This window comes from Piliocolobus tephrosceles, chromosome 16 (assembly GCF_002776525.5).
Source record: "Piliocolobus tephrosceles isolate RC106 chromosome 16, ASM277652v3, whole genome shotgun sequence".
NCBI classification, from domain to species: Eukaryota; Metazoa; Chordata; class Mammalia; order Primates; family Cercopithecidae; genus Piliocolobus; species Piliocolobus tephrosceles.
The window spans coordinates 57,192,505-57,217,151 of NC_045449.1; the positions used below are offsets into that span (position 1 = coordinate 57,192,505).

At 37.9% G+C, this 24,647-nt stretch overlaps 1 protein-coding gene and 1 pseudogene across 3 annotated transcripts in view; one reads left to right on the forward strand and one right to left on the reverse strand.

Moving 5' to 3' along the window:
* TANC2 (tetratricopeptide repeat, ankyrin repeat and coiled-coil containing 2) overlaps nucleotides 1–24,647 on the forward strand; it is a 469,283-nt gene that overhangs the window by 356,712 nt on the left and 87,924 nt on the right. For all 3 annotated transcript variants that reach the window (XM_026448069.2, XM_026448070.2, XM_026448071.2), the window contains exons 10-11: nucleotides 1,218–1,351; nucleotides 22,240–22,471. In XM_026448069.2, coding sequence (XP_026303854.1) covers nucleotides 1,218–1,351; nucleotides 22,240–22,471 — 366 coding nt within the window. The remainder of the gene's footprint in view (nucleotides 1–1,217; nucleotides 1,352–22,239; nucleotides 22,472–24,647) is intronic.
* Nucleotides 13,086–13,700, reverse strand: LOC116418478 (annotated as a pseudogene).

Consider the following 24,647-nt stretch of genomic DNA (forward strand, 5'->3'; position numbering starts at 1 on the left):
ACATTGACTACTGCCTACCTATTAACTTTTACTTCTACTACTGTCTAAATATCAAACAGAAAGTAAGGCATTTAGACAAAAAGAAGGGCATTTTCCAAAAGGAAATAGCTAGAAAGACAGAGGACATTTGGACAGTAATTACCCACAGAATCAAATACCAAATAAAGGGGAATAGAGTAGGGGGAGGAAGTGAACAGCAGAAATAATACAGTGACATACAATCACTGAACTTCACCTCAATCCAAAATGTTACACATTTCTTGAGGCTTTTTTCATGGCCATCCTCCATGCCCATCTCCCTGCAGTTATCCAGAACTGTATCCAGTGACCAAGAAATTTACTGCACCAGTTAAATGAAAGAAGTCTAAATTCACTCCTACTGGTAGGGAGTTAAATGAGGACTACTTTTTCCTATTCTTCCTTTTTTTCAATCACTATCGGCCATCAAATAACAACTTCTAATATTTACTTTGATATCCATTTTTAAAGTATGATCTTATTCATAATATAGTCTAGTTTCTACTAGTAATAAATTTTCTAAATAACAAGAACAAATTGAATTTTTTAAAAAATCTTGAAACAGTTTTATTGAGCTGTAGCTCACATACCATGTAATTCACCATTTAAAGCGTTCAACTCAGTATTTTTAGTATAATTCACAGGGTTGTACAGCAATCACCATAATCTAACTTTAGGCCATTTTCATCCCCTTAAAAGAAACTCATGCCTGTTGGCAGTCAATCCCCATTCTCCTCTTAACCCTCTATTTCCAGTGCTAGGTAACCACTAATTTACTTTCTGTCTGTACAGATTTTTCTATTCTGGGCATTTCATATAAGTAGAATCATACTTATGGTCCTTTTTTTTTTTACTGACCTCTTTGATTTAGCATAACATTTTCAAGGGTTATCCCCGTTCTAGCATGTGTTGGTATCTCATTTCTTTTTATTGTTGAGTAATCGTCTATTGAATGGATATTTTGTGTTTCATCTATTCATCAGTTGGTGGGCATTTAGGTTGTTTCCACTCTTAGCTATTATGAATCATTCTTCTATGAACATTTGTGTACAAGTTTTTGGGTGGACATGTGTTGTTATTTCTCTTAGGTAATATACTTAGAAGCAAAATTGTTGGATAATAGAGCAAATAGAATTTAGCCATTTTTCTTTAAAGTTTTTATGATTATCTGATGCAAACATTAAATCTTTTTAATCCAGATGTGGATGCCAACAGAGAGCTGCCACTCACACAGCCACCTTCAGCCCACTCATCTATCACCAGTGGAAGCTGCCCAGGAACGCCAGAAATGCGCAGGCGGCAGGAGGAGGCTATGCGAAGACTAGCCTCACAGGTACAATATGATTCCCATGTTGGAGATATGGTAGTTCAATTTTAATATCAAGGAAGCAAAGATAGGGAGACCTTTGGCAAAGTGAACAAAAATACACAAAGCTATACCATGAGAACGTGGAGGAAAGTTTCTCTTTCTTTGCTATTTCTAGAAAAATACTTTATTATGATGGGATCAGAACCTTAGAGTTGGAAAGACCCTTAGAAAGAAAGTCTTCTAGTGAATAAATAAAGAAGTTGAGACCCAAAGAAGTGGGTTAGTTGGTTGGTTTGTTTTGAGATGGAGTTTCGCTCGGTTTCCCAGGCTAGAGTGCAGTGGTGCAATCTCGGCTCACTGCAGCCTCCACTTCCCAAGTTCAAGTGATTCTCGCTCCTCAGCTTCGTGAGTAGCTATAGCTGGGACTACAGGTGCACGCCAGCACACCAGACTAATTTTTGTATTTTTAGTAGAGACGGGGTTTTGCCATGTTGGCCAGGCTTCCCTCAAACCCCTTATCTCAGGTGATCCACCTGCCTCAGCCTCTAGAGTGCTGGGATTACAGGTGTGAGCCACTGCACCCAACCAGAAGTGGTATGTTTTACCCAACATCAGGGTATAGGTAATCAACAGTTTTAAATTTTCATTCCTAGCTTAAAACTCTTCTTGCTGTACTACACTGTCCATAATATTTTTTATACATTTGGGTTTGAAATTTCTATTTTTTTCAAAATAACATAAGCACATAGAAAATCAAATAATGCTCAAAACTAGCAGTTGTCTTCCTCTACCCCACCCATCTTTTCCCCACAAGCAGTCACTTTTACCTCTGAAGGAAGTTTCTCTGATTTTCCTCTCCATATTTCTAAATACTATTCATATACTGCTAAAATTGTTATTAGTTTACAAATTATCTGTTGCTTCTTATTATGGATGATGGGAATTATAGCTCTTTCACCTTCCTTCTTCCTACCACAATCCCAATACAATTATTGCATGATTTTTGGCTGCATCCATACTATATATAGTATTTTCAGTATTAGTACAATGCAAATATGTCACTCCGGAGCCAAGGATAACATTTCCTTCTTGAACGATTTTGTTTTTCCTAGGAGTTTATGAAATGCCTCATTTTAAAATTTGCTTATTTTTCTTCAAACCTTTGGCTAAGTCATTTCATAACCTTTAATGTAGTTTTGTAAAATGTCTGTCGGTACGGTTTTCCACACTTACAAGTTACATTTTTTACCCTGGAGGCCTCTGACCTAGAGCCCTCCATTAAGCTCAGTCTGGACCTAGGATGCTCTGAAAGCTTACCACCTTGTTCTCCTGGGAGTTCCTATCTCTTCTCTTTTGTGTTTCATCTTACATCATATTCTTTCTTGATTTTATTCTTCATTTTGGTAGAGCATATCCTCCAGTAGCTTCCTAACAAAACATGCATAGGACATAAATTTTTTGAGACTTACTATTTCTAAAAGCATCATTATTCTATGCTTATACTTGCTTATTTGTTTGACACAGTATATCATTCTAGGGTAAAAATTATTTTTTCTCAATTTTGAAGGTATTGCTCCATTGTCTTGAGCTTCCAATATTACTATTAAATACTCTGATACTATACTTATTCCTAATCCTTTATATATACCTTGAGAACCTTCTTTTTATCACCATTGTTCTTGAGTCTTTTTCATTTATTCTGTTGGTACCTAGCAAGCCCTGGAGATATTCTTTAATTCTGAGTAATGCTTTTGTATTATTTATGATAATCTCTTCACTACCATTTCCTCTATTTTCTCCTTCTACAACTCGTATTAATAAAAAATTAGATTTCTGGCTGGGTGCAGTAGCTCATCCCTATAATCCCAGCACTTCGGGAAGCACGGTGGGTGGATCATCTGAGGTCGGGAGTTTGAGACCAGCCTGACCAACATGGCAAAGCTCCATCTCCAAAAAAAATACAAAAATTAGCCAGGCATGGTAGCACATGCCTGTAGTCCTGGCTATTCAGGAAGCTGAGGCAGGAGAATTGCTTGAACCCAGGAGGCAGAGGTTGCAGCTAGCCGAGATTGTGCTGCTGCACTTCAGCCTGGGCAACAGAGCGAGACTCTGTCTCAAAAAAAAATAAAATAAAGTAATTAGATTTCCTATACTGATATGATACTCTTGTTTACTTAACTTTTCTGTTTTCTATACTTTTGTTTGTTGGTTTTTTAATCCACCTTTGAGAGATTTCTTCAACATTACTTTCCAATCCTTTTAAAAAAAAATTTATTTTTGCTCTCATAGTTTTAATTTGTAGTAGTCCTTTCTTTTTCTCCAGTTGTCTCCTTTTTATAGCACCCTGTTCCTGTTTTATGGATGCAATGTGTTTTTCACTTAGGCACTGAAAAACTGATTAGAAGCTTGTGTGTGTAGAGAGCTTGACCATAGAACATTAAGATAATCCATGCTTTTTTTTGAAATGCCCAAAAGTCAGTATTTCTAAGTTTTTTTCCTGGGCTGTTCAGATTCTCTAGCAAAGAATCCTCCAGTCTTCTGAATGGAGAGTATATGTCTTGTGTGCCAGCATTTTGGAGCCAGGCAGGAAAAGAGGGCTGGGCTGGGGTTTCACTGTTCAGTATCAGACATTTACTTAAGCCCCTTGTTTTCAGTCCTGCACCTGATCTCTACCTTGCTCAATGTGTGGTGTCACTAAGTCTAGATTCTCTCTTCTTTAATTTCTCTAGTTCTCTTTCCTGTGGGTGTTGGGGAAGGTAGTCACCTGGCTGGGCAGGGCAGAGATGGGAATCTAACAACTTCTTATATAAACTTCAAATAAACTCTGTGTTTTCAGGTCCCTTCTTCACCTTCCTCTTCCACAGTACCTGGTGTTTCTGATTCCTGTGCTTTGCTGAAGTTTTACAGGTGGTCTATACTATTGTAAGGTTCAAATTTCTTTGTAGAAATACACTCCAGCTCCAAGCCAGAAACAGCATGTTTTCCAGATACATTATTAATTATCCCCACTCAATAGTACACTCTCATCTATAAACTGCAGAGTCTGAGATTTCCCTCAATTCATTGCTAAGTCACGGTAGCTTTAAAAGACATCTTTTTTTTCGTAAATATCCGCTATGTAAACAGTCTCTATCCTCTTCTTTAGAACAGTTAGACTAAGTATCTATCTTAGAAATACGCAGATGTTAAAGTGCTTCCAGCACTTCAGTTATTCAGTCATTCAGTTATTCACTTTAGATATACATTTGGAGGACCTGTAATCCAGGACTGAAGATAAATCAGTGAACAAAACAGACACAATTCCTGCTGTTATGTAGTCCACATTCTCATGAGAGAAAGACAATAAACAAATACATATATAATATGTCAGAAGGTAAGTGCTAAGATCACAGAGAATTAATTCTCCTCACTTTGTTCATCTTATTCTTTCTCTCATCAAGAGAAGTCCAAGATGTTCACGTTCAATATTTGGAAAATGTTACATGTCGTAAGTAGGAAATTAGTGACTGTTTATACTTATTTGAGGAGTGATTACATGTTAAATTTCATGATTGTGTCTTCCTTAGGCAAAATATAAATTAATCTAGTTGCACCTAGACATGGAATACTGTTCAGCTTATAACATTGTATCAGAAGTAACCACTTAGCTTAAAACTGAATGTTATCCCAGTTATTGTGCTACTTGTTATAGTTCAGCTACACAAAAGTGTTCTGTAGATGCATAGAGCAGAAGCCCACAAACCTTGCTTCTCACCTGTAACAAACCAGTAAGCAGAAATTATCTTTTAAATAGGATTTTCAAATTAGTTAATGTTTTGATGAGGTAGACTAACATGAAAATTTAAAGCGTTTTTGAAAAATCTCTCGATTTGACGTATTCTTGGTGTCAATTCTTTGTATGTCAGTAATTATCATTGGTATTTCATAACATTCTTGCTCTTTCTTGGGCATCTAGTTAACTGAGAACACTGGAGAGTTTTTGTCACAACTTTAGAACTATTTCATTTATTGAAGAAATACTTTCCATTTGAGGCAAAGATTTTTGATAGGTTGGCATCTCTGGAGCATGTCTCCACTTAACATTGCATATTTCTTCTAAAGCGTAATCACAGTAGGGGGCAGGGAGATCTCATTCAGGACCTTTCCTGGATATGTGAGTTTAACTCCAGCAGTGGTTTCTCTAGGTTTTGAATCTGTTGCACCCTTGTGGTAATACACACAAAATTCACAAGACAAGGAGAAGTTGGCTTCCCTTTATGGAAGGCTTAATGTGTGTTGTGGCTTAGTGCTATTTACATTGTATTTGCTGTATCATTTCTTCATTTTTACCTTAACCCTATGAGGTACATCATTATCTCATTTTACAGATGAAGAAACAGTGACTTCAGTGATTAATTTTTTCGAAGTCATGCTGTTAATAAATGGCAAAATGAGGATTCAGAGTCAGTATCCTCCCCTATAATGTGAACACTGTGGTTATCCCCATTTTACAAATGAGGAAACAGAGGCTCTGAGGTTAAATAACTTGCTTGAGACCATAAGCTAGTACATGACTGAGTCAAGGTTTAAACTGAGGCAGGCAAAGTCTATACTCTTAACCACTGCACGATGCTGCCTCTCTATTGTGGCAGGAAGGAGTTTAGTTTAGTGCTATTTTGGAAAATCTATCCATCATTTAATGTGGCTTCACAGCAAGAAAATTATAGGGAAGATGTACTTTCAGTCATTTTGCTGACCTAAAATTCTTCTTCAAAAAAGGTTTTTATGCAACTAGAATCTCCCAACACATTAAGCAAGTTGTCACTGACTTAGTCCTTAGATTAAAAAACTAATACATCTGAAATGAGTTCATTAGAGAAAACAGCTAATTTTAAGAAGTGTCACAGAGATACAAAAAGCAAAGGTTTTTTTTCCTAAGGAAATCTATGTAAGAAAAAAATTAAATGTCATCCTTGCCAAGAGACAAGTTCTGTACTATACCGGGGGTGTCAGATGATCATGGTTCCTGAAATTGTTGCAGTCACTATTAAAGCTGTCAGCCAAAGAAGTAATCATTTCAGTAATCCTTTAATATTGAGCATTTTGAACATAATATGGAAATGTAAGCCAGAAACACGTGCACGTGCGCACGCACACGCACACATACATACACAGAAAATGAAAAACAATAATGAAGAATAAGATTTTATTTGTGTTGTAGTGGTTATTTTTTAAAATATTTTCATTTAGTAGAAATGAGATCCAAACTAAACAACAAATAGCCCATAAATAATGTTTTATAAAATTTGTCTAGGGCTTTTCTCCTCTAAAAATTAACACTGAAGTTTTACTGTCAGTCCCAAATTTCATCTACATTTGGAATACTGAATATGGGAAAACAGCCTTGTTGTTTATTGTTAATTTCCATGTTGTTTTTATTTTCTACCTCTTCCACTAGAATGGGTCAGTGTTTAAATGTTCATCACTGTATCCCCAGCTCCTACACAATGCATGGTACATAAATATTTGAATGAAGAAATTCTAGTCAATTCTCTGTACTGAATAATCTTTCTAAAACATTTGTTTTTTGCTACTTAAAGCTATCAAATAGCTGCTCCTTGCCCTTGAATGAAATCCAAACTCCCTTCTTAAAATATCGTAAGAATTGTAATGAAAGGACTTCTGCTTTTCCCAGGACCAGTTATTTTAGACTACATAATTCTTTGTGTGGGGTTGGGTGTGGAGGACAGGCAGGGGCAAGGCAGATGTTATCCTGTATACTGTACGATATTTAGAAGAAGTGTCCTTGACCTCTGTCTGCTACCAGTAGCACTCCCTCAACCCCTAATTAAGACAACCGGAAATGTCCCCAGAAATTGCCAAATATTTCCTGGGGAGCAAAACCACTGCCAGTGGAAAACCCTTGCCATACCCTATCTTCCACCATTCCCCACTCACTTATATGCTAGCCACATTAAAGTTGATTTCAGTTCCTTGAAAGTAAAAAGCTATTCTTGCCTTAGGGCCTTTGCACACCTTTTTCCCCTGCCTAGAAAACTGCCACACCTTGGTTCACCCCTTGTCCTTCTTCATGTCTCAGCTTAAATATTGCTTCTTCTAAAAAAGCTTTCTCTGGCTCTCCTAAATTACCTTAAGGTGCCCCAGCTGTGTGTTGCCTTAGCCCCCTATATTTCCTCTCTGCTAGTACTTATCACATTATTATTATTACTTGTTTAATTGCCTCTGTTTTCCTGCTAAACTGTGGAGGGCAGACAGGGTTCATAGCTATATTACTCATTGTGATAGCTTCAAAACCTAGCACAGTGCCTGACATACAATGGAAGTTCAATTAATATTTGTGAATGAATGAAAATGTTAGTATTTTCCATTAGGAAATCTTGGAATATTCAGCTGGGTACTTATACATAATAGTAGTTCCCAGCCAATTTATAAGGTCAAATCAGAATCAGATTCATGTGTCCCAGGAATGAATCTTGTTCGAGAATCTGGAATTCCACCAATCCTCTGAGACAGAATTTCATAAATTGTGGATTGAATGTACTTAGACTAGACTGTTTATGTTGTGCCAGATCAGCATCTCTAGGAATTCCAGATGAACTAAATAAATTAGCCGCTTTTCTTTAAAATTTGTATTTGGTATCAGCCCTAACCTCCTTTGTCTCAAGTAAACAGTAATGTATAGTTGAATAGTAGCAATCTACAGGATACAGCTATTTAGATCTAGAATTATAACAAAGATAAATATTACCCTGAACTCAGCTACAACTAATTAAACAACAGGGTTCTGACTACCAGCCATTGAGGCATACTATAAAGCCGAAATCAGAACAGTGTGTTTCTAGTACATGAATAGACAATAGACAAGTGGAATAGAATAAAAAGTTCAGAATTAGACCCAAGGACTTGCAGACACTTAGTGTTATGATGAAGGTGGTATTTCAGATCATTAGGATAAAGGTCGACTTCTTAATTAAATGGGCTGAGACAACTAAACAACCAGATAGATAACTCATATCTCACACCATGCACAAGAATAAACAAATGGATTAAGGATCTAAATATTTGAAAACGAAACTATGCAACTAATGGAAGAAAACTTAGTAACTTTCTCGTTAACCTTGGTGAAGAGAAAGGCTTTCTAAGATCTAAAGCTAGAGGAATAGAAGAAAAGATTGACAAATATGGCCACGTGAAAAAATTTTACCAGCCTGGGCAACATAGTGAGACCCTGTTTCTACGGAAAAAAACAAAAAAAAAAAATTAGCTGAGCGTAATGGCACATGCCTATAGTCCCAGCTACTCAGGATGCTGAGGTGGAAGGATTGCTTAAGCCCAAGAGGTTTGGGCTGCAGTGAGCCACAATCATGCCACTGCACTCCAGCCTGGATGATAGAGTGAGACTCTCATAAAAAATAAAAAATAATAAAAACTTCTAATGTTGCATGGCCAAAAATTACCAGAAACAGTCAAAAGACAACTGCTGAGAGAAAATATTGACAAAATAGCTCAAAAGTACAGGCAACAAAAGGAAAGACAGACAAATGGAATGACATCTAAACTAAAAAACCTTTTGCACAGCAAAGGAAACGATTAACAAAGTGAAGAGACAATTCACAGAAGGGGAGAAAATCTTTGCAAACCATACATATGATAAGGAGTTAATATCCAAAATATAAAAGGAACTCAGACAATTCAACTTCAGGAAAACAACCTGATTTAAAAATGAGCAAAGGACCTGAACAGACATTTCTCAAAAGAAGGCATACAGGTGGCCAACAGGTACATGAAAAAATGCTCAGAATAACTAATCATTAAGGAAATGCAAATTAAAACTACAATGATATATCATCTCACACCAGTTAGAATGGCTTTTACCGAAAAGATGAAAGATAAGTGTTGGCAAGGATGTGGAGAAAAGGGCCTTCTTTACTTTGTTGGTGGGAATGTAAATTTGTACAGCCGTTATGGAAAACAGCATTGGAGGTTCCTCAGAAAACTAAAAATAGAGCTATCATATGATCCAGTAATCCTGCTTCCAAGTATATATCCAAAGAAACTGAAATCAATGTCAAAGGGGTATCCACACTCCCATGTTCATTGCAGCATTATTTGCAGTAGCCAAGATGTGGAACCGAGCTGAATGGATTTTTTAAATGTGTTATTTTTTTTTAAAAAAAAAAAAAAAGCAGTTTGGAAATTTCTCAAAGAACTTAAAACAGAATTACCATTCAACCCAACAATCCCATTAGTGGGTATATACTCAAAGAAATATAAAGACCCAAGTATTCATCGCAGCACTTTTCATAATAGCAAAGCCATGGAATCAACCTAGATGCCTATCAGCGGTGGCCTGGATAAAGAAAATGTGGAGGTCGGGCGCGGTGGCTCACGCCTGTAATCCCAGCACTTTGGGAGGCCGAGGCAGGCAGATCACGAGTTGAGGAGATCGAGACCATCCTGGTTAACACGGTGAAACCCTGTCTCTACTAAAAATACAAAAAATTATCCAGGCCTGGTGGCAGGCGCCTGTAGTCCCAGCTACTCAGGAGGCTGAGGCAGGAGAATGGCATGAACCCGGGAGGTGGAGGTTGCAATGAGCCGAGATCGTGCCACTGCACTCCAACACTCCAGCCTGAGTGACAGAGCGAGACTCTGTCAAAAAAAAAAAAAAGAAAAAAAAAGAAAAAAGTAAGAAAGAAAATGTGGTACATATACTCCATGGAATACTGCAGCCATAAAAAAAGAATGAAATCATTCATGTTTTTTGCAGCAACATGGATGCAGCCGGAGGCCATCATCCTTAGCAAATTGATACAGGAACAGAAAATCAAACACTGCATGTTCTCACTAATAAATGGGTGCTAAACATTGAGTACACATGGACACAAGAAAGAGAACAAGAACAACAGACACCAGGGCTCACTTGAGGGTGGAAAGTAGGAGGAAGGTGATGATACTACCTGTCAGGTACTGCACTCACTGTGGGTGACAAGTCATCTGTACACCAAACCCCACACAGTTTACCCATGAGCAAACCTGCCCATGTACTTTCTGAACCTAAAATAACAGTTGGAAGAAAAAATAAACAATTTTAAAACACGCTATGTGTATGTGTATATGTGTGTTTGTGTGTGTGTGTATTTCATTGTGTGTCTGTATAATGGAATACTACTTAGCCTTTAGAAAGAAAGCCTGTCTTTTGCAAGAATATGGATGAAACTGGAGGACATTATGCTAAGTTAAGTAAGCCAGAAACAGAAAGACAAATACTGCATGATCTTTCTTAAATGTGGAATCTAAAAAAGTTAAACTCATAGAAGTAGTAGAAAGATAGTTACCAGAGACTGGGAATGTGAAGAAGGAAGGAATGGGAGAAGTTGTTGATCAAAGGGTACAGATTTTCAGATAAATAGGAAGAATAAGTTTTAAGATCTGTTTCAAAGCAGGGTAACTACAATAATATATTTCAAAATAACTAACTTTTAAGTGTTTCACCATAAAAAAATGATAGAATAGGGAGGTGATACATGTTAATTAACTTGATTTCGTCATTCCACATTGTATACATATATCAAAACATCACATTGTACCCCATAAATGTATACAATTATGATTAGTCAATCACACATAATAATTTAAAAATCTACCATTTGTCAACTTTTAGCATAGTATCAGAGAAAAATATCTACCTTCCCTTCTCCAACATTTGAGTGGCATTTCCTCTTACACTTGAATCCAAAGCAGTTTCTTGGAGCGTTCTGAATACAGAGGCAGATTTGGGAGTCTATTGCAAACATTTAAACAGTGCCACTTCTGAAATGTTTGCTTTGAAAAATAGTTATTTTCATGTAATATATTGTTAGATGTCAGCATGTAATAGGTTTATTATTTTTAATGAATCAATGAAAATTTTAAAAAAAAATTTATAGCATATACTACAGATAAAGAGTTAATATCTCTTATATTTAAAGAACTCTTAAAAATAGAGGAGAAAAAGGATCAAAACATGATGGAAAAGTGGGGAAAAGACATAAACAGACAACTCACAAAAAAGAGATTAAAATGGCCCTGAAGCATTTTGAAAATATGTTCAAACTCACTTATAACTAAAGAAATGCAAACTAAATCAATACTGAGATACCAGTTTTTTACCTATCAACTAGCAAAAATTTTTAAACATGACAATTTTAAAACTATTCTGTTGTCAAGACTGGGGGAAAACAGACACTCTCATGCTGGAGCGCGGCTATCAATACCTTATTTCTGACAGCGTGTGTTCGCTTCATGTCTCCATGTCACATTTGGTAATGCAATATTTCAAACTTTTTAATTATTACTACATTTGTTATGGTAATCTGTGATCAATAGTCTTTGATGTTACCATTGTAGTTGGTTTGAAATACCATGAAGACAGCAAATTTAATAAATATTTTATATGTTCTGGGCCAGGCGCGGTGGCTCAAGCCTGTAATCCCAGCTTGAGGCCGAGACGGGCGGATCACGAGGTCAGGAGATCGAGACCATCCTGGCTAACAGGTTGAAACCCCGTCTCTACTAAAAAATACGAAAAACTAGCCGGGCGAGGTGGCGGGCGCCTGTAGTCCCAGCTACTCGGGAGGCTGAGGCAGGAGAATGGCGTAAACCCGGGAGGCGGAGCTTGCAGTGAGCTGAGATCCGGCCACTGCACTCCAGCCTGGGAGACAGAGCGAGACTCCGTCTCAAAAAAAAAAAAAAATTTAGCCAGGCATGATGGCACATGCCTGTAATCCCAGCTACATGGGAGGCTGAGGCAGGAGAATTGCTTGAACCCAGGAGATAGAGGTTGCAGTGAGCCAAGATGGCACCATTGTACTCCAGCCTGGGCAACGAGAATGAAATTCCATCCCAAAAAATAATAATGTATCTGGGGTGTGCCCCTACTTCACATTGCCAAATGTGTTTCCAAATATTCTTAGAAAATATGGTTTTTAAATACATGCATAATATTCTACCACGTGATGCATTATCACTTCTTTAACCATTTATTTCCCAATTGTTTATATTATTTGCAACTTTTTGATATTATAAATAACATTGTGATGAACACCTTCATTCATAAGTTTTATGCAAGACTGATTATTTCTTTAGAATGATGTCAAAGAAGTGACTTACTAATACAAACAGTTCGAATGGTCTAAAGGCTTTTAGTATACTTTACCAAATAATTTCCAGAATAGCTTGAACAAATCCCACCAACAGTATGTTATTGTGCCCACGAAGTGTACTTGATAACAGTGAAGCAAATTCAACCACAAATCTATTAGATTCTCATCCATCTCTAAGCTGTCATGTCAAAGAAGCAAGATATTCGTATTACTGGTGAGGAAGCCAAATTTGAATTCTTTTTAAAAATCTCTCAGCATTAGATCGGTAAAATAATCAACAGAAATGCTTCCCACAAAAAAAAAAAAAAAAAAATCTACTGGGTTTTTCAAAAAAAATTAAGAAGAGAGGGAAATGTCAGTAACAAATAACCAAAGTTTTTTATTTGACTGAATTCTATTTCATACATAAGCATGACAATCTCTCCTATCTGACTTTGGCAATAAAAGACCAAACAGCCTTGTACAGAATAGTGAAAACGCCAAGAATGAAGCCTACAGTTTTACTGTAAGATAAGTGTGTGTGTGTATCTATTTATTTATATTTAAAAGACTTCTCTCCATTTGGCGGTATCAACTCTCAGATCCGGCCATTAAATACAGACATATTTTCAAAACTACATATTTACTTCTTCAAGATTTTCGATGCTGTCATCATCCATCTCTGGCTGTTTTTTCTGAATGGTATCAATTATGCCATCTATAGAGTCTTCCTGAATAATTTCATCCTCCCCTGTTACTGAGGTACCACAGGAGAATTTTTGAGCAGAAAAATCTTTGTGCTTCTTTAAGATCAATTTCAAAAGTTGCAAGGCCACACACTGTTTTTACATATTTCTTCTTTGCTGTGGGAATTTTGGCTATAATAACCTTTTATATTACAGTCTCCTATTTTGGTTTTATTTGACCCCTTCCACCTCTCTTCTGTTTTTTCTTCTCCCCTTCCCCTGCTATTCCTTGACCCTTACTAATTCCAGCTTCTTGATTGGGTGAATTTTCTACAGTAAGTTTTTCAAATTCATTTGGAAAATCTTTCTCTCTAACTATTGTTTACATTTAGCAACATCAGGCGTATATTCACAGTACCCTGTTGGTAATGAACAGACTCTGCAATAAAGGACTCAAAGTGAGTAATCAGCATCTAACTTGGCACTGTTCCTTGGGCCTCCTTTGCAATCAGCCCCACTGGATTCAGAAATGCCAGCAGCCATTTCACAAACCCAAGTGGTCACACAGGCCCCACTGCCTCTACTTCTACCACTATGGCCAGTTGAAGTGACACATACAATTTGTCTTCCCTGACCAGGGCCACCCGAGAGCAACGATAGATTCTTAGTGTAGACAAAATAGCCTTCTATGGGAAGCTGGTGCCATCTAGGACTTTTATAGCTAGAGAGAAGTCATTGCCTACCTTGAGAGCTTCAAAAGATAGGCCGACTCTCTCATTAGGGACTACTGTAGCTTGTGACTTTCAGTTAAAGCCAGTGTTCATTTAACATTCCAAAAATTCTAGGGCCCTTAAGATTGATGCTAAATCTACTCTACCTGTGCTCTATAAATGAAGCAACAAAGCCTGGATGATAGCACATCTGTTTACAGCATGGTTTACTGAGTATTTTAAGGTTACTGTTGAGATCTACACAGAAAAAAAGATAACTTTCAAAATACTGCTGGTCAAGGACAATACATCTAGTCACCTAAGAGCTCTGATGGTGACGAACAAGGAGATTATTATTGTTGTCATGTCTGCTGACACAACATTCTTTAGCCCATGGATCCAGGAGTAAATTTGACCTTTAAGTCTTGTAATTTAAGAAATACATTTCATGAGGCTAGAACTGCCCTAGATAGTGATTGTTCTGATGGATCTGGGCAAAGTAAATTGAAAAGGATTTTCAAGATTTTCATCTGGGAAAGATTCACCATTCTAGATGCCATTAAGAACATTTGTGATTCATAGGAGGTCAATATCAACATTACTAGGAGTTTGGAAGAAATTAATTTTAACCATCATGGATGACATTGAGAGGTTCAAGACTTCAGTGGAGGAAGTAACTGCAGGTATGGCAGAAATAGTAAGAGAACTAGAATTAAAAGTGGAGCCTGAAGATGTGACTAAATTGCTATAATCTCATGATAAAACTTGAGTGGATGTGGGGTTGCTTCCTATGGAAGAGTAAAGAAAATGGTTTCTTAAGATGGAATCTATACTTGGTGAAGATGCTGTAAGCATTGTAAAAATGACAATAAAGGATTTAGAATGTTACATATACTTAGTTGGTAAAGTAGTGCCAGGGTTTGAGAGGATTGACTCCAGTTTTGAAAGAAGTTCTCCTATGGGTAAAATCCTATCAAAGAGTATCACATACTACAGAGAAATCTTTCATGAAAGGAAGAGCCAATTAATGCAGCAAACTTTATTGTTGTCTTATTTTTAAGCAGTTGGCACAGTCACCCATCCTTCAGCAGTCACCACCCAAATCAGTCAGCAGCCATCAACATCGAGGCAAGACCCCCCACACAAGCAAAAAGAGGATTCACTGGAGGCTCATGTGATCATTAGCATTTGTAACAATAAAGTATTTTTAAATTAGGGTGTGTACATGTTTTTAGACATAATGCTATTGCACACTTAATAGATTATAGTGTAAACATAACTTTTATATGCACAGGGAAATCAAAAAAAATTGAGTGACTCACCTTATTGCTGCTCTGTTTGTTTTATTGTGGTGGCCTGGAACAAAATCATCAATGTCTCCAAGGTATGCCTTTATACATACTTGTATTTCTTAGCTCTGTTCAGTGAGAACCCAAAAGCAATGACACCTCCATAACAATAATCACAACTGGTGCCCAGATCTTTTTTCTTAATATTCTCCAAGAAAAAGAACAGAGGCTTTTTAGAGAAGCAGATGATCCCAGAGGCAGGGAAAATACAAAATAAGTCTAGAACATCTTTTGGTGCCAAAAAGCAAGAACTTACTCAAAAAAGGATAGAGGCTTCTTGAAAGAACACAGTAGTCAACCTGAAGGATATCCTAGTGAATAAAGCTGGAACAAATTGAGCAACAAAATTGATATAGTACTGAATTATAACCAATAGGATAAAATAAGCCCATACTTACTAAATCAGTAATAAATAAATAAATGGGAGATAAGGGAGAACTCTTTCTTCCAATAGGATTCTAATTAATGTAGAAAGAAACAAAGAGGGGAATAGAAAATTACTATGAGGCAAACACCACAGGAATTACTGCTGCAGACAAGATCCACTGATAGATACTAAAATTAATGGGCAAAAGTTTAAGGAGAAACAGGATTTGCACAGCCTCAAACCTATCTCCCTTAAGATATTTATTAACTACAAAAGGAAAGATGACAGTAGAAGAACCTAGCAGAACCTTAACCAAGTGATCAAGGACAACATTACCAGTTGTGTGAGGCCATTCTTGAATTGCTGTAAAGAAATACCTGAGACTGGGTAATTTCTAAAGGAAAAAGGTTTGATTGAATAGTCCTGCAAGCTGTATGAGCATGGCACTGGCATGTGCCCAGCTTCTGAGGAGGCCTTGGGGAGCTTTCATTCACGGTGGAAGGTGAGATGCTGGCAGGCACATCACATGGCCAGAGCAGGAGTTGGGTTGGGGAGGTGCTACACACTTTTAAATGACCAGATCTTGTGAGAACTCACTCACTATGGTGAGGACAGCACCAAGCCTTGAGGGATCTGCCCCCATGACCCAAACACCTCCCTCCAGGCCTCATCTCCAACATTGGGAATTACATTTCAATCTGAGATTTGGGCAGGGACAAATATCCAAACTCTATCACCAGTAAAAAACATGTCACTATCATGAACCCTTTGATACGAGCCACAAAGAGGGATAAAACACTGTTTTTCTGGTATTCTTGACAAAAACTCTCAGTTACGTCATGAGAAAACATCAGACAAGCCCAAATTGAGAGTCATTCAACAAAATAACTGATCAGTACCCTTCAAAAGTGTCAAGATGACCAGGCACGGTGGCTCATGCCTGTAATCCCAACACTTTGGGAGGCTGAGATGGGCAGATCACAAGGTCAGGAGTTCAAGACCAGCCTGACCAACATAGTGAAACCCCGTGTCTACTAAAAACAAAGAAAAATTAGCCAGGCGTGGTGGTGTGCGCCTGTAATCCCAGCTACTCAGGAGGTTAAGATAGGAGAATCACGTGAACCTGGGAGGTGGAGGTTGCAGTGAGCCAAGTTCGCACCATTGCACTCCAGCCTGGGCAACAGTGCAAGACTCTTTCTCAAAAAAAAAAAAAAAAAGTGTCAAGGAAATAGAAGACAGAGACTAAGGATCTCTTACAGACTCCAGAAGACAAAAGAGAAATAACTAAATACAGTATGGGGTCCTGGATAGAATCCAGGAACAGGAAAAGATGTAGTGGAAAAACTGTAAAATTTGAATAATGTCTATAGGTAATAGTACTGCCAATGTTAATTTCCTGGTTTTAGTAATTTTGCTATGGTTATGTAAGATGTTAATAATAAGGGAAGCTGGATGAGGGATAAATAGAAACTCTGTGTACTACTTTTGCAGCATTTCTGTAAGTCTAAAGTTAGTTCAAAGTAAAAAGTTAAAAAATAAATAAAAGTCCTACTGCCAAAAAAAAAAAAAAGTGGTAGAGCTCCAAGCTGGAAAATTACTGAGGCAGAACTCTAGCTTGGGATCTATTCTTAGCTTCTAGTCCCAGCATGAGGATTAGAGTCAAAATTGAGAGACTAAGAGAAAAGGAAGAGAGAGTTGTTATTTATGGTGAGCCACCACGTCCCAAAAATATTAAAAATCAAACTTTAGAGTTGGAAGGGTTTTGCTGATTAGGACATCAATTGGGTGGTAGTGAGGAAGGAGATATTCACAGAAGGAGTGATGAAAAGGAACATGGAGAGTAAGCGTGTGACAGCTGACCTGGGGAAAGGCAGTCACAATATTAGTTTAAGTGATACAAATGCCAGTCAGTATGGAAATTAGAATTGTATTTCCAAACAAATTTTAGATATTCAAAGCTGCCTTCTCTTTATGTGAGATTAGCTTAATTCTGTCACTGATCCTTCATTTGAAGTAGAAAATGGTCTATGGAGAGTGCAAGCCTGTGACTCAACACAAGCGTGACATTTTTGCTGCCACTCAGTCCCTTTGATGAAGTTTATGACTAGTTTTATCATTTTTTATATACAGCATTAAATCAAGAGATCTTATACATAAGACTGTATTGACTTCTAGTCTTTTCTTTCTGTATATAGACCACAGGCCTGCCCTTTTCTTTCTTCCCTCACAAGAGTAACCTAAAACTTACTTGCTGTCTTCCTCCAAAGAAATAATGCAACTCTGCCCTTATCAGATATGCTGTGGATGAAATTATTTTAAGAAAAAGTTTAGGAATTTAACAGAAGGAAAACTTGAAAAAATAAAGTAAGAAAGACATAGCTAAAAAATGAAATTTAAACAAGTTATTTTGAGAGACAAGAATTCGCCAAGGAGGAAGGTTTACCTGCTGATTTGTTATGGGTGGACTAATCCTGAACCATTCCCAAGGAGTTGTAATAATAGTGACTATGTATGATGACTTTCTCAAAGGTGTAGGGAGTGATCTAGTATCTCTTACCGAGTGCTGGTACTAATGAGAAACTGAAGGGAAAAAAATCTACATTTTCAGGCTTGTTTTCTATTTTTATACAGACGGAAAATTATACATATATTAATAGAAAATTTGGAGGAAGTAACATGTTTTTGACAGGTGGTGTGTACATATACCTGCTGGGTAACTACTTTTAAATGTCCAGTAAATAATCTGTTTTGAGCCACAGTACAAATCTAATGAAGATGTTGCCTGAATTCTGCAAATGCAACAATACTTTATATTTGGAATGGAAAGAAATATCTAAAAATTAAAAGAAAGGCAGCCACAGAAGGTGCAACTTTATTTATTTTTAATATTCTCAGTTAAATTTTCTGCCTTATACCTTTGTGGATATCATTTTTTTTACTATAATTCTAAGTAGTTATTCCTGGAGTCAAAAATGTTATTAATTTTTACAAGATTATCTTATACCAAAAATCTTGAACTCTATTAATTCTAATAGCTTGCTTTTCTCTATATAGATAACTATATACTTTAATAATAAAAACTCTCTTTTCCATTTAAGTCTCTGCTCTTCCTATTTCTTTTCTTTTTCTTTATAGTGCTACCCATAATCTCTTGTATTATATTGGATAGTAGCATCTTTGGCTTCTTTCCAATCTTTTTTTTATCTTTATTCTTTTTTTTTTAGTTTTATTTTAAGGTCAGAGGCACATGTGCAGGTTTATTACATAGGTAAACTCGTGTCACAGAGGTTTGTTATACAGAGTATTTCATCACCCAGGCATTAAGCCTAGTACCCGTTAGTTATTTTTACTGATCCTCTCCTCCTCCCACTCTCCACCCTCCAGTAGGCCTCAGTTTGTTGTTCCCCTCTATGTGTCCATGTGTTCTCATCTTTTAGCTCTCACTTGTAAGTGAGAACATGCAGTATTTGGTTTTCTGTTCTTGCATTAGTTTGCTGAACATAATGGCCTCCATTCCATCTGTGTTCCTGAGGAGGACAGGATCTCATTCTTTTTTACAGCTGCATAGTATACCATGGTATATATGTACCACACTGGTTTTTGTTTGTTTGTGTTTTGTTTTGTTTTGGTTTTTTTGAGACAGAGTCTTGCTTTATCCCCCAGGCTGGTGTGCAGTGGTGTGATCTCCGCTCACTGTAAGCTCCGCCTCCCGGGTTCACACAATTCTCCTGCCTCAGCCTCCCGAGTAGCTGGGACTACAGGCACCCGCCACCATGCCCAGCTAATTTTTTTTATTTTTTTAGTAGAGACGGGGTTTCACCTTGTTAGCCAGGATGGTCTCAATCTCCTGACCTCGTGATCCGCCCTCCTCGGCCTCCCAAAGTGCTGGGATTACAGGCCTGAGCCACCGCACCCGGCCTGTACCACATTGTTTTTATCCAGTCTGCCATTGATGAGCATTGAGGTTGATTCCATGTCTTTGCTGTTGTAAATAGGGCTGCAATGAACATACGTGTGCACGTGTCTTATGATAGAACGATTTGTATTTCTTTGGATTTATACCCAGTAATGGAATTGCTAAGTTGAATGGTAGTTCTGTTTTTAGGTCTTTGAGGAATCACTACAGTTTTGAACAGTGATTGAACTAATTTACACTCCCACCAACAGTGTATAAGCGTTCCTTTTTCTCCACAACCTCACCGGTACAGAAGGCGCAACTTCAGCATTGTCTTTTATTAGATGAAACATTCAGGCAACAGCACAGATGGTTTTTTTTTTTAATAAAATCAGTAAAATAATCCTTTTTTAAATATCACCATTTTTATCTTTAAAATGGTATCTTCTTACTTTAGGATGTTGCAGCTGATTTTCTCAGCTGTACTTAGCCTCAACATGTGGAATCAATTGAAGTGAAATATGATGAAAGTTTATATTGATGTAGAGGTTTGCTGTTTGCTTTTTATCAAGTGGAAATTTGTACTCATGTAGACGTAACCACTGGCATTCACTGTTGATTGAAAGGACAGATCAATTGCTGACAGGTTTTCTCTTTAGGTTCCTTACATTGTGTTTAAGATAGGTAAAATAATCACCAATCTATCTGAAGAAAAGAGTGGAGATTTTTAAAATACAACCTCTGATTTCCATTTTCCATATTGTGCTCAGACTTCACTGCTTCACTCACAAGCAATTCCTATCTTCAGCTTTGTATATGTAGTAACATTTCTTGTGTTGTTTGGGGGTTTTTTATGTTTAATGAGAAGGATTTCAGGTGTTTAAAAAATGTTGACATGGCCGGGCGCGGTGGCTCAAGCCTGTAATCCCAGCACTTTGGGAGGCCGAGACGGGCGGATCACGAGGTCAGGAGATCGAGACCATCCTGGCTAACACGGTGAAACCCCGTCTCTACTAAAAATACAAAAACTAGCTGGGCGAGGTGGCGGGCGCCTGTAGTCTCAGCTATTCGGGAGGCTGAGGCAGGAGAATGGCGTAAACCCGGGAGGCGGAGCTTGCAGTGAGCTGAGATCCGGCCACTGAACTCCAGTCTGGGCGACAGAGCAAGACTCTGCCTCAAAAAAAAAAAATAAAATAAAATAAAATAAAATAAAAAATGTTGACATTTCCAACATGTGTTAAAAGAACTAGGATGACCATACCGTAGATGAGGAGTCTTTTCAAAGCAGAGCTCTTTACTAGATTACTGGGAGATGCCTGATGAGTTAGAGATGGTGTTCTCTAAGAGATTCCTAAAGAGCTGGAATTCCATTAGTATGTCTATGAATGCCCCTAGGACAGATTTCAGTTGCTGGTATGTAGGCACAAGGCTAGTAACTGAAAAAGACAGTATACAGATCCTTAAGAATGGTGGTGGTGAGGAGGATGAAGATGGTAATGGCAACATCAGCTGACATTGCTATGATTTACTAGGTGCTGAGCACCATGCTGAGTGCTTTCTCTGCGTTCAAGCTGAATCTCCCCTTCCAGTTTTGTATTTTCTACACAATCCAATCCCTTTTCTGGGTAGTAATGAGCCAGAAAAGTGGTCCAGATTAAAATCACCCTTTGTACTTGCCTTGGAGGCAAAGAGAACAGCCAGAAGACATGGGGTGAGTGCTGTGCAGATTGTAACAAACAAAAAACAGATCCTAGAACTCCAGGTCCTAGCCAGTCAGCCCAGACCCTGGATGGTATTAATGCTTATAAATTGTCTGTGTTCTTTGATTTTTAAGATCTACGTCTAACAAAAATCTCACTCCTTTCCTTCTTCCTGTTATCTAATTCTGATACTCTTTTTCTGTCTCTGCCTGGGTGCTCAGAAAACATTTAGTGCTAATTTTAAAATCTGAATTACTTTATTTTTATAAGACTTAGTTTTTTGTTTTTTGTTTTTTGTTTTTTGTGTTTGAGACGGAGTCTCGCTCTGTCACCCAGGCTGGAGTGCAGTGGCTGGATCTCGGCTCACTGCAAGCTCCGCCTCCCAGGTTTACGCCATTCTCCTGCCTCAGCCTCCCGAGTAGCTGGGACTACAGGCGCCTGCCACCTCGCCCGGCTAGTTTTTTTGCATTTTTTAGTAGAGACGGGGTTTCAGCGTGTTAGCCAGGATGGTCTCGATCTCCTGACCTCGTGATCCGCCTGTCTCGGCCTCCCAAAATGCTGGGATTACAGGCTTGAGCCACCACGCCAGGCCTAAGACTTAGTTTATAACACACCTGTAATCCAAAAATTGATAGAAGTATATGTGTTTGTTGAGACTAACATGATTTTTCTTGGATTATTTTATTCCTAATGCTTTGTTTAAAGATTAGACTCTTTCCTATACTGCTCCATGCTGAATAAATGTTAGTGATGTCAATGTAAGTCTTTATTTTCGGGCTTGCTTCCTGTTTCTTATAATCCAGAAGAAAACTCCATTTTTATTTATAAATTTTATTCTGGGTTATATCATATGCATACAATAGAAGTAATGTATCAAATTTGTGATCTTACATAAATCAGACGTTTTCTGAGTCAGCAGCTTTTATGTTTACTTGGAAAAGTTGAGGAATGTAGAGACAAACATGTATTATGTAATACTGAGATATTAAGTGATTTCTAGTATAATCACTCAATAGCTGATAATCATAGCTACTGCTTTTACTACTGATAAACCTGTTTACATTCTCATCTTTCTTTTGTAGGTGGTTGCCTATCACTATTGTCAAGCAGATAATGCCTACACTTGCTTGGTGCCGGAATTCGTCCACAATGTTGCTGCCTTGCTCTGCCGTTCACCTCAGCTGACAGCCTATCGGGAGCAGCTTCTTCGGGAACCTCACCTGCAGAGCATGCTGAGCCTTCGGTCCTGTGTTCAAGACCCCATGGCCTCCTTCCGGAGGGGAGTCCTGGAGCCGCTAGAGAATCTCCATAAAGGTACAGATAAGACCCAGAGGAAGGGAAAGATGGAGGTTTAGAGCCCAAGGTCACCCGGGTCATACTATAAAAATGATTAATTTTATCACATTGCCAAAACTAAATGTTCCATAGCTGGATACACTTAACAGACAAGGGATTTTACTTGCAAAAAAAAATCCAGCAGTAACTACTACCTCTTTTCTTTATAAAAATTCTCAGCTGGGCATGGTGGCTCATACCTGTAATCCCAGCACTTTGGGAGGCCAAGGCAGGTGGATCACAAGGTCAGGAGATCGAGACCATCCTGACTAACACAGTGAAACCCCGTCTCTACTAAAAATACAAAAAAAAAAAAAAAAAATTAGTCGGGCGTGCAGGCGGGCGCCTTTAGTCCCAGCTACTCGGGAGGCTGAGGCAGGAGGATGGCACGAACCCGCGAGGCAGAGCTTGCAGTGAGCAAAGATCATGCCACTGCACTCCAGCCTGGGCGACTGAGCAAGACTCTGTCTCAGAAAAAGAAAAAAAAAAATTTTCATTCTTATTTCCGAATAGAATGCCTTTTCCTCGTGAAGATGATAGAGCTTTCAGTCCTTTCTGTGAAGTTTAAATAAGTCAGTAAATTTGTGGCTCCAATGCAGTGTTGTAAAGTTCTATGGTTAGAAATCTCCCCTGTAATATGTAATATTAATAAAAAATGTAATATTAATAAAAAACTTATTTTATTACCCCATCAGTTCATGTGAAGTGGAATGGCATCCATGGTTGCACAATTCTGTGTGTAAACCAGAAATCATGTAATTGTACACTTTAAAAGTTACTTAAGGGGCATAAGGGTATTTTATGGTGCATAAACTATCATAGAAGAGCTTTTTTTTTTTTAAGTGAAAAAAATTAAATGGGATCCATTTCCCACTCATGCTCATGCCTTTCCTCCCTTTTTTGTCTGCAATTCTAGTGTTAGCAGTGGCCTAAGTGCAACCATTTCCTTGAAAATGGTGCATGCCTTCTTAAGTCTTCCTGCCCCATACCCTTAACAAAGTTTTGTTAGTGCCAGAAGCCAGAGAAAAGCATGTGGGTATGCATACAATTCCTGAGCAATCCTGTTTATTCCTGAGAGACTTAGACACCTTTCTCAAGGGCTTTGGAGGTACTAATAAGGAAAGATGGTTTATAATTTCTCCTGGCCATCATCTTTAGTTATTTCAGCTTCCATGCTAGTTACTTGGATATCAGAATTTCTCTCTCTCCTCAACTCTCATGACCTCTGTCACTACGTTTGCTACCTATTACCTTTTTAAACCTTGCCATTTCTCCACAAGTATTTTTAAGCCTATTTCCTGGACATTCAGTCAGTCTCTAAAACCTGTTAATTCTGCCTTCATGATGTTTCTCACACCCACTTGGCTCAGTTGTTTCTAGCATCATTATCACAAGAACTGTTCTACTGCCCGTAACGTCATATCGATAATTACCTCATCCTGGTCTTTCCTGGCTCTCTAGTTTAGTGCTTTTTCCACATTATAACACACTTACAATATACTAAAACTTTGTATAGCATACTGGAATAAAAATTTATAACTCCTCATTGCTGGACATGACTGGCCCTGAGGAGACAGCTCTGCCAAGCCTCAGATGTCCTGAGGGCTGAATTTTAAGTACACTTCTAAACCATTCATGGCACACCTGGTGGGGAAGTTCTTCCCCAGTCTCTCCAGTCTTCTAGATTTTATGTATTTCTTCCAGATAAAGTTTTATAAAGCACTTCTCTGATCACATAATTCCCCAATTCGTAATCCACTGATTGCCTATTGCCTTCCAAATTAACTTTCAGTTCCTTGTTCTGACATTCAAGATGCTTGATGGCCAGCATCCAACCTACTTTTCAGCTTTATTATTCACTTATCCTTAGGAACCCTGTGTTTATGTGTAAACTAAAATATTCACTAGTCCTCAAATACTTCCCTAGATTTTCCCACCTGCATATATTTACTCATTATTTTCTTTCTTGATATACCTTCTTCTCACATCTCTGCCTATCAGAATTCCACCCATCTATCAAGGACCAGCTTAAATGCTACCTCATTCATGAAACACCTACTGATCTACCTGCCCCCTCCAGTCAGAAATGCTGTCCTTCCAAATGACATTAGATCTTTTTTCAAAATATATATATGTATTTATGGTGCATAACACA